At 41.8% G+C, this 10,091-nt stretch overlaps 1 protein-coding gene across 1 annotated transcript in view; it reads right to left on the reverse strand.

Annotated features, from left to right (window-relative positions):
• LOC102197028 (transmembrane protein 163-like) overlaps positions 1–10,091 on the reverse strand; it is a 27,543-nt gene that overhangs the window by 9,260 nt on the left and 8,192 nt on the right. Inside the window, exons 3-5 of the mRNA XM_005739859.1 lie at positions 5,830–5,873; positions 5,653–5,744; positions 530–626 (exon numbers count right to left, since the gene is read on the reverse strand). Coding sequence (XP_005739916.1) covers positions 530–626; positions 5,653–5,744; positions 5,830–5,873 — 233 coding nt within the window. The remainder of the gene's footprint in view (positions 1–529; positions 627–5,652; positions 5,745–5,829; positions 5,874–10,091) is intronic.

The following is a 10,091-nucleotide window of genomic DNA, read 5'->3' on the forward strand; positions in this document are numbered from 1 at the left end:
CTCTGGCTCGCTGTCTGTATTACACCAGGGACAGCAGAGCCCTGGTCCTGGCCAGACACAGGAGCGGTTACTATCTGCCAAAGCTTTAAAAATAACTGCAAATTCCACAGAAAAATCTGATTACACACTAAACCTTTGGCAGCCTGAGTTCAGGGAGATGAACGTGGCTGTGGGTTATACAGCTGCCATGGTGCGCAGTATGTTAGTATGTTTAGGGGGTTTCCCCTGAATGTTAAATGGAGAACATTATGCATCCCATATGGAAGCCGCTTAATCCAAAGCTCTCGTCCATCTTCTGTCTGAATCCAGTTTTGACCCCTGCATCTCAGCCAGAGCCATTGTAGGAAAATCAGCATGTGGTAGTAAACTAATCTACTATTATCCTGTCTCATCCGCTGCTTTTTGTGCAATAAGTGTAACAATTAAAGCATGGTGCTCTGCAGAATTGGTCTCTTTTCACAGTCCGATTATAATCCTCACAAATCTGTCTAAAACCAAACCCAGAACAGTGTGATGGATGAATTCTTACCACTTCTGGTAGCAGTTTGGTGGCCAGATCGTGGATGGCTTTACCCATAATGCATAAGGAGGACAGGATGAAAACCACACCCAGGATAACACAAGCTCTGCAGAGGAAAGGAAAGAAGACACAGGCGATCAGTAACCAACAAACAGAGTGTTTTTAGTTTCTTCATTCTTTCTGAGCAGATCCTGATGCGACGGCCAACCCAAACAATAAAAGTGGTGCTGCATGGCTGCAGGGCTCGAGCCACGATTTCACAAACAATGAGGTATTAAATTCAAATTTCTCCAGGAGACCTCCAATCGATCATCATCATCATCATCGTTTATTTGTATAGCACTTTAAGAACACACCCGGCAGACTAAAGTGCTGAACAACACAGATCAAAACAACTACCAAATTAAAAATACCATAAAATCGATGACTCGCTTATAATTTTGACTTGCCAAAAAACCCAGAATCTAACATCTCATCTAAAGAGCTGTAGTCTGAGGACTTTGTGTGTAGTTTGCGTGTTGTTCCTGGGTGCATGTGGGCTCTCCTCTACAGTCAAAGACAGGCAGGGCTCTCTAGGTTGGCCTTGCCTCTAACTCCGTAACAGCTCAGGATTCAGTACGCCTGCAACCCTGAACTGGATAAGTGGGAAATAATGGCTGGACTGATCTCATCTAAAGACATTTTTAGCTGGAGTTTCTGTATATCAGATGGAGAAAAGTGAATTTGCAATTTTACACGGTTCATCCATTCAAGCTTCTCCTCCTCCCTGACTTTGCATGCATTCCAAGTATGAAAACAGTATCCCTGATTAGAGCCATACTACCAAATACTGGTCCTGACTAAAACTAAAGTCCAAGTATAAGTAGTAGATGTTTTTCTGAACACGGAAGCATCAACTTCTATGATAACTGTAGAGTGTTAGATAAAGCTACAGCTTCCTGCTACCCTAAACGATCCTCAATGACAGATAACATTTATTCAGAGTGATCCGGAGGATTCATTTGGAAGCAGCAGATGTCCTTTAAGCACCTTTACCCAATTAACAAAGTCTAGAGGGACACAAAAACCAATCGGAGCATATGTCCTGGTCATGGATGAATACCCAAGTGTACGTGTTCAAATCTGACGGCTGCTCTTGAGCCACACTTAGCATCCTGGGTTTTGACCGGATGAGGTAACCAAGGCAACCCAACATCACTCCGGGAAGTCCACAGCAGGGTGCACGAACACACGTAGACACACACAATGGAGCGCCGTATCCACCACTACAGCCCTCTATCGCTTCCTGTGGTTGGAAAATGACATCATCGCTCCGAGCTGCTGTTTACTCCACAGCAGAACAACCGAACAGCAAAAAGACCAGCAAAGTGTTCGGCTGCATGCAGCTTCTGTTTTAATGCACAGAGGTGGATCACTTATTAATATCAACACGCTCACAACAACAGCATCTCTAACCTTGGTGATTTCAATGGAGGTATTTGTGTTTTCACGTGGAAAACAAAAGTCCCCAATTTGTCTTACTTTGACACCTAAAGCTTGTTACCTTGGCAACCACTCGGTACTTGGGCATTGCTGTTCAACCGCACCTTCTCTATCATTCCCAGACAGATCAAAAAACTAAGAAAAAGAACACAGAGGCTCTCGTTGTGCATCAGTAGCCCTCTCACTCAGTCTGCTCAAAGCCGCTGGCTATCTAACAAACAAACACTGCAGCAGGAGGAAGACGCCAGGCTACAGTTAAGGTGTAAATACATGGATCCATATTTTATGCATCTGTACAAGTACTATAGTGGCAAGCAAGTCACAGGTTTAATTCCAGCCAGAGCCACAAATCCCTGTTGGGGTTGTGTCAAGAAGGCCAATCAGTGTACAAAACTCCCAAATCAAACACGCTGTGGTGGCTATGTATAAGACAGCAACAGAAAATAGCTTTATATTTAGATTTTGTTGCTCTCGGATGATTCTCATTTTTCTGTTTCAGAGTATGTCTGCAGAAACATGTCTGTGTGTGTGTGTGTGGGTGTGTTTGTGTATAGCTGTCATAGATTGTGTGAGTGTGCGTGTGATCAAGAGGAAGCCGTCTTCTCAGCGAAGCCAATTACTGGCTGAGCAGCTCCTCAACTTTGTCCACATTCTCCATTTAGCAGTGCTGAAATGACACAATGAAGACCGCTTTCAAGTGGATTTGTGTAGATGTTTTCACATGATGGTTTAGCAAGCTGTCAAATATTTATATTAAAAATACAGCTGGAATTAATCAGACCGGTCTTTAGTCGCACACTTCCTGTTACTCTGATCATTTTATGTTGTCTGTCTGGTAAATTTAGCAGTTCTTTCTGATAAACTCACAAAACCCTCAACCATAAAATTTTTAAATTTGATCTGCAAACAACTTTGGTGAAAATTGAAAATTGTGTGTTGGTGTTTAGCAAACTGTACAGCTTTTTTGGCAGAGAGTCGTCGAGGCAAACAATGTCGCTAGCTAGGAGCTAGTTAGCTTAGCATAAAGGGTACAAATGGACATAGCTAACATAGCTCTTTAAGTTAAAAGTGTATCTAAGAGCTGAAACTCACTCATTACCGCAACATATTTTCATTAACTAATATGCACACACACAAGCAGTTTGTATGGATAGCAAAAACAGCTGTTAGTTAAAGAGCAACACAAAGACAGCTTGGTTGGCTATGATACGCTCAGACTCTGGGGATTAAGGAAGACGCCATTTTTGTTTCCATTTATCATGTAAATGGATGCACACGGGACAAAGCAGAGCTAAGAGACTATTGGAGAACACTTAGATTCATGTCCTAATTTCTTTTCAATTCACAACACATTTATATCTCCTCCTATGAAGTATTTTTATTTAAATATTTAAATAGATCTTTAAAAAGATGGGTGTGGTCTGAGAACTCACAGACACTACAACTAGAATATATAATTATTAAAGTATAACAATTTTATTATTTATCATTTTATTAGCTTCCTCATGGCTTTCATGTTAAAGCAGATGCTTTGCTGTTGAATCTTTTTCCATGCACTTCAGTGTCTGGTCTCCAGAGGATATGAGCTCATCTGTCGTCTCTAAGGCAATTAGCAACTCCTGTGAGACCGTGACACAACTCCACTGTTAAGTGTGAGTCTGTGTGTACGCAGGGAGTGAAAGTTTCACTTAATCGCCAGTACGGACAAACCTAAAGATTTTACTTGCTTTGCTTTGCTTGCAGCCCATCCTATGCTGGATGAACTGGTGCAACACCGTTCAACTATTTCAGAGCAGAAGTAAAGTGATGACTGGCTCGTCTCTCTCTTTCAGTCTCCTGCTGGCTGCCAGCACTCTGACCATTCAACAGGCTCTGAAAGGGCAGCCTCCTCTCACACACACTCTATTCTCAGCCAGGTAGAGATAAGATGTGAGGCGCTTGTCTGTGATCGGTCCCACTGGGCTGAGCTTGACGGAGCTGAAGAGGCATGCTGTCTGACACACTTCTCTGCTGGACAGAGCAGACTACACAATCTCTCCCCTCGCTCACACAGGCCATTGTAGACACACTGAAATAAATTTCATCACATTGCTGGACTTCTTTTGTCTTATTGGTCGTATATATGAGACCATACCGAGGCTTCTGCAGTGTAGCTACACCTATGGTAGGGTGACCATATTTTTGATTTCCAAAAAAGAGGACACTTAGCCCAGTCATGAAGAACTTGCTTAAAGAAACATATTTAACATATTTAAACGATGCCTTCTCTGTGCGGTTAATGAATGGTGAAACAAAAATGTCATATAGGCTTTTACAAGACAACAAGTGCAAACAAATAACTTAAAAGCCTCTGGAATTAAATAATGGTGCAGAAATAAGGCCTCATCTGCATAAGAAAAATTACCAGTACTGGGTCGGTACGAGGGAAATTTCTTTTGCAGTTCATCTGAAAAGATGCACTTGCGCTTTGGGATCTTTTAAACATCATTAGGTGTGTTGCTGCGCGCTCTGTCCCGTCTGTGAGCGCAGAACAACAACTCACAAAGCAGCAGTTCAGGGATGACGTCACACACATGGGTCCTCTGTCGGAAAACCTGGACATTTTTATCAATCTCGAAAATCACCCCAGACGTCCCGAACGAAATGTGAAAAGTGGACATGTCCGGGGAAAAGAGGACGGTTGGTCACCCTAACCTATAGTATCAATTTGAAAACCGTAGGTGGGTTCCTTGGAGCTATCGCATTCACAGGACCTCTGAGTCAAACTTGAGTGTGACAATACTTCATCAGCCTTTTGATGCCTGAGGGGTAAAGAAAACTATATATAGAAGCAAAGCTGTCAAAAGCTGTATTTGGGTTTGAACTTTAATTTTAAGTATACATGAATTCATGTTGTTGCTGTTTATGGGCTGGAAGTACCCGAGCTAAGTATATAAAAATAAGATTAATCATATCTGGTCAAAACAACTTTACTTGTGCAGCCAATCTGATATTTATACAGTGCAGCACTTTACAGTGAATTGCTGGTTATTGCATCAACAGTTGTTCAGACTGAGTATATGAAAATGTTTCTGCTAAGACCTTCTGACTGCTTCAGACCATTCGCTACAAATAAATCTGGTGGTGAAGGAAAAATGTACGAGGAGCAGCCTGGCAGATGATTCCTCGATCACAAACAAATGTTACCGTTGCTAAGGAGACTGATAAAGCACATGTCAGTAATAAAAACTACTAAAAACTTAATTGATCTAATTTCCTCCAGCAAAAAAAGCATTAAAATCTCAGGCTGGGGAAAGTTTTCTGCCTGGGATATGTATGCTTTCTTTGATGGAGGAAGTTTTCATTTTAAATCAAAAGTACCGTGTATGCCACAGACAGTACAAACGATTGATGTAGCTACCGTGATGCCGTCCGTTTGCTCTCTGAAGTTCTGTTTTGATTGTGTTTGGTGATGCGAGGGGGCAGAGACCTAATGCCTTTTTGCAGCAACACCTGTAGCCATATGGTGGCTAAGACACACTGGCTTCATTTTTCTGACCCAGAAGCTACGTCCATGTTTTATACCGTCTGTGGCTTATGCAGAGCATTATAAATAAAGGGGATTTTAGCCCGGGTCAGAGTGGATCGGGGTGAAAGGTGATCATACTTACATGTACTCGCGGTGCGCTGAGTGGACAGCTGCGGCGTTGCTGTATCGCCACAATACAATCACAGATGACAACACATCCAGCGTGGCATCAAACTGCAAAGTGTAAACATTGGTAATTGGGAATTCTATCACTACAATTTCTACTTTTAATGAAGTAGAGTGTTTACTCTGGACTTACGGCAAATCCAAAAGCTGAAGCACTGTGGCGCATCATAGAAACAGCTAAAGAGAAAAGAGAAAAACTTTACTGCACTGTTCACGTTCATCTTCACATCAGAAATAATCATTTGAGTGCCTGTAGCTGCTGTAAGCACAGAGTCAGTCTGTGATCGTTTCATTTAAAGTAAACAGAGATACAGTATCTGATTTTTGCTCCAGTCTATTTAACTGCAGCAATGATTATTATTATAATCATTTCTAGTTTCTGCAGAGAACCTGCTGGATTGAAAAACAAGCACCGTTTTTGACTGGTTAATTTAACATCTGCCTTTTTATTTGGATTAACTAAGCTGTAGAAATGGTCAAAACAAACACTAAACAGCACAGTTATATGCATCCACACACACCTGCAATGGGAGTGAATGATTAGAGAAGGAAGAAGAGACAAAGCAGAGAAAGATGCACAGAGATAGACAGGAGGATTCCTCTCCTCCCACGTTTATTTTTAGCAAGACTCACAGGGGGCTAGCAGCTCGCCTCAGCCCTGCATGCAGAAACACAGCGCTGTGTGGTATCACTTTCTCTCTTTTCCCCTTTAGCAACACATTCTAGTTGCTGCAAAAACAGCAAAAATCTTTTCTTTCTCCTATCCCTTTTTGCAGTCTGAGCTCCCTTTATTTTCCCCTCCAGCCTCCCAAGCTCCCCTCTCATCCATCTTCACTTTTCCTCTTATTGTTTCATCTACATTCGGTTGTTCTCTCTAGGCTGAAGGCACAATCACCCGCTCGCTTGCAACAGCTCAGACTGAAACGAGAACAGAAACAGATGCTGCATCCACATTCTCCTGCACGCAGTTAAGCAAACATCGCCAACCCTTGAATACAAATGATTGGAAGGGATACTGTTCTGACACAGAGATGCAGAGTATCAGCAGCAGACCTGTTGTCATTCCTTCTTGGTGTGTAACTTTATGCTCACCAAAAAATACTGAACATGGCTCACACATTAAAAGTATGGCCTCCAAACTGCATTATAACTAATGCAGTTTGGCATGTATTTACTGATGATGCCCTCAGCTGAAGCAAATGCTCCCTGACAGGTTATAACCTTACATATGCTCGCCACACTCCCATTTTATGGATTTACTATACATCAAATGACCAGAGCACTTGATAGGTTTGTAGCTCGAACCTATTCACTGGAACGTTGAAGACAATATAATTACACCGCAAGCAAGACACGAAGTAGGCAAAGTTCTTCATGTTTCTCGTGCACGAGAGAGAACCGGACAAACACCGTTCCTTCGCTTGACCCCAGTTGCTCTCGTTCGTTCTCCCGTAACACTGTTCTTTTATTGAGGCTACATGAAAAGCAAGCACATCAAAATGATTAAATGCATCTTAGTAATCAAATTAAAATAAATTTAAGCAGTAATAAAAATATAGAAAAAAGAAATCTGCAATCTCCTTTGCAACCCACCTGCACCCCAGGTCCTCCTTTCATGCTTTCATATCTGTTGCTCACTAGAACTTGGCCTTCCTCACAAATATAAATTAATGCAGATGGAAATATCAATTTTCTTTGGAGTCAAATGGTCCAGACTGAAATTTTAAGCTCCATATTTCCTGCAATAATTGAAGATTTGACGCTTTTAGTTGCTCTTTTTGAGTTTTATTTCACTTAAAGCAGCTGTTTTTACACAAAGGATACTTAAAGGTTGTCTCTCAGTGGCTCCCATTATTTCACCCCTCTATACTTTAATCATTTCATTAGGATGAAAATAAAAAAATAAAGTGTAGCTTTAATTTTGGAAAGCCACATCCAAGCTAGTGGATTTCAGTGCAAGCCTCTTTGCAACCCACATCGACGCCGTTTCCTCCACTAATTCTACTTCTAACTTAATCATTGTTAAATCGATGTCTGCTGTGTTCTATGCTGGCTTTGCAAAGCAGGTCCAGAACAGAACCATACCACCAAAAACAAACACAGTCTCTGACTCAGCTAATACAGCATTCGCATGTTTTTAAAACATCCAGGGTGGGGAGATATATTTAAAGTCAGAGCTTGTGGGCCTCATCTCTCCATGTGTCAACAATACACGATCTAGCAAACAGAACCTGGCAGCTGTTGAAAGCTGCTTAAGGTAAATAAAAAGGGAGGGGCACCGAGTATCAGTCATCGGCCAGAATTGACATAACGAGGCAAAAGTAGGAGGTAAACACTCCTTACACGTAAATGACTTGCAGTGACAGAGGTGAGCATGTATGTGAGAGTACAAAAAGATAGAAACAAAGGCAAGGATTACACAGAAGTGCCTTAGTTTAGCTGTCAAATGCATTCCTGCACACTCAAGCTTGATCCAAAACCATTTGCTGCAACATCAAGGGAGCAGATTTGTATCTAGGACTACGAAACTGAGCTGACAGCATCTATTTTTCAAGTTAAATTCTCCAGATAGCTGAAAAGACTTCACGTTCCTTCATCGTGCAGCCTCCTCTCATTCTACCATGTCAGTTTAAAGATTTCTTTTGTGATAATGACCCCACACATCTGACTGTAATATATATCGTCTGCTCCTCTTCCCTTCTCCTCTCTGTCCTCCCTTCCTCTCTTTCTGGCACCTTCATTAGCCGCAGAGAGAACAAGTTGTGTATAAATGAATCTGCTGCGGTTCTGCGGTCGTCAAAGCCGAGCCCAGCGATGACTAATTGGCTCCCAAGAAAGCTGGGTGGGTGTCAGCCGGGACGGACCTGCAGCACGTCAGGATATCACACACATACACACACATGTACGCACAGTGCTACTCTACTCTCCCTCTTCCTTACTTCTTGTCACATCTAACAAGACGAGCAGGGGAAGAAAGGATAAAACGCTATCCGAGCTCTTTATGCATATCAATGAAACGCTTCACTGTCAAGTTGTTTTTTCTAGTTGGTGCAGTGATGGCGCTCGTCTGATTGTCCCGTGTGTACCAATGCATAGGCCTTGTCATTAAAGCAGCAGCAAGTGGCTCAGTTACAAGTTTCTTCTTGATAATAAAACATGAGCTGGAGATCTAAAAGCAAACCCTGACAAACATGCAGTTCACTTTCAAATAAACTCTCACTTTTGTATTTTACATAATGCACTAAATCGCATCAAAAGAAAGAATTTGCACCGCTGTCATCTGTTACTTCACACTTCATTGGACTTTTTTATTTTGTGTTAGCCAGTTGTGAGCAGTTCTCTTTATGTTAATATTCATCTTCAGTAATGATTTTCAATCCCTGGAGTCCTCATACACACAGTCTCCTCCCAGCAGCTGATGTTGACACGTGTCCACTCGTTGAACTCATGCAGGCTCTAATCTGATGTTCTATTGACTTCTGGCTCTAGCAAATTGAAGGAACTCTTCAGCCAATCCTCACAACACCAGTTCAACCAAACCAATTGATATTTTTTGCCACTGTGAATTTGTAACTACAGCCAGGTGCCAAACTGCTATGAACCCAGTCTAACGTTAACCTTTCCTTCACTCAGTGTAGTAAAGCTTTTAAGCTGAGAACTGACATTTTCCCCACTGAGATGTTCTTTTCTGTAAACTAAAAAGCCGCACCTGCCTGCCTACAATAAAGGTCACACGCACTTGGTCTTTTCCATGTTTGAGTAATGCTAATGTTTTACAGCATCTATGTTACCCAGAGACTGTTTCATTCTGTCATCATGTAGAGCTCACAGAGAACAGCAGCAGGTGGTGAGGAGTGGACTGACTCCTCGCATAGCTCTGATAAGTCTGTGAAACACTGTTGGACCTCAGGGTTTGAATCCTAATGAAGCCCTTCGCACTGACGTACAACTACTGTTCTTTTGGGTCTTTTTTAACCTCTTAATGTTTGTAATAAGCCGAACTTTCAGACAGAATTTAGTTAAATCTCTTAACCAACTAAACTGTGACTTTGTCTAACCTAATACTAATTATTTAAAGAACCACTTTCTGTCCATTCATCAGTTTTTCACCTGTTCCAGAAACAATTTAACCAATCTGATTGAAACCTGCAGATATATAAGGCTGGTGACCTGAGTAAGCAACCCTGCTGTTGGGGTTTAGTTGGGGTTTTTCCACGCCTTCTCTCTGTGTGTTTTGTGCATCACAAGTCCTTTAGCCTCTTCCTTTTAACAGTGTTTTCTTTGGTGTGGTTTAGGTATGCTGCCCTATGCAGGAAGCTCCTTTATAAAAACAGATCTTTCCAGGGAATGTAAACATGTGGCCAAACATACAGGGAGTGCAGAATTATTAGGCAA

This window comes from Pundamilia nyererei, unplaced genomic scaffold, assembly GCF_000239375.1.
Source record: "Pundamilia nyererei isolate P.nyererei 1_Seehausen unplaced genomic scaffold, PunNye1.0 scaffold00094, whole genome shotgun sequence".
Lineage (NCBI taxonomy): Eukaryota > Metazoa > Chordata > Actinopteri > Cichliformes > Cichlidae > Pundamilia > Pundamilia nyererei.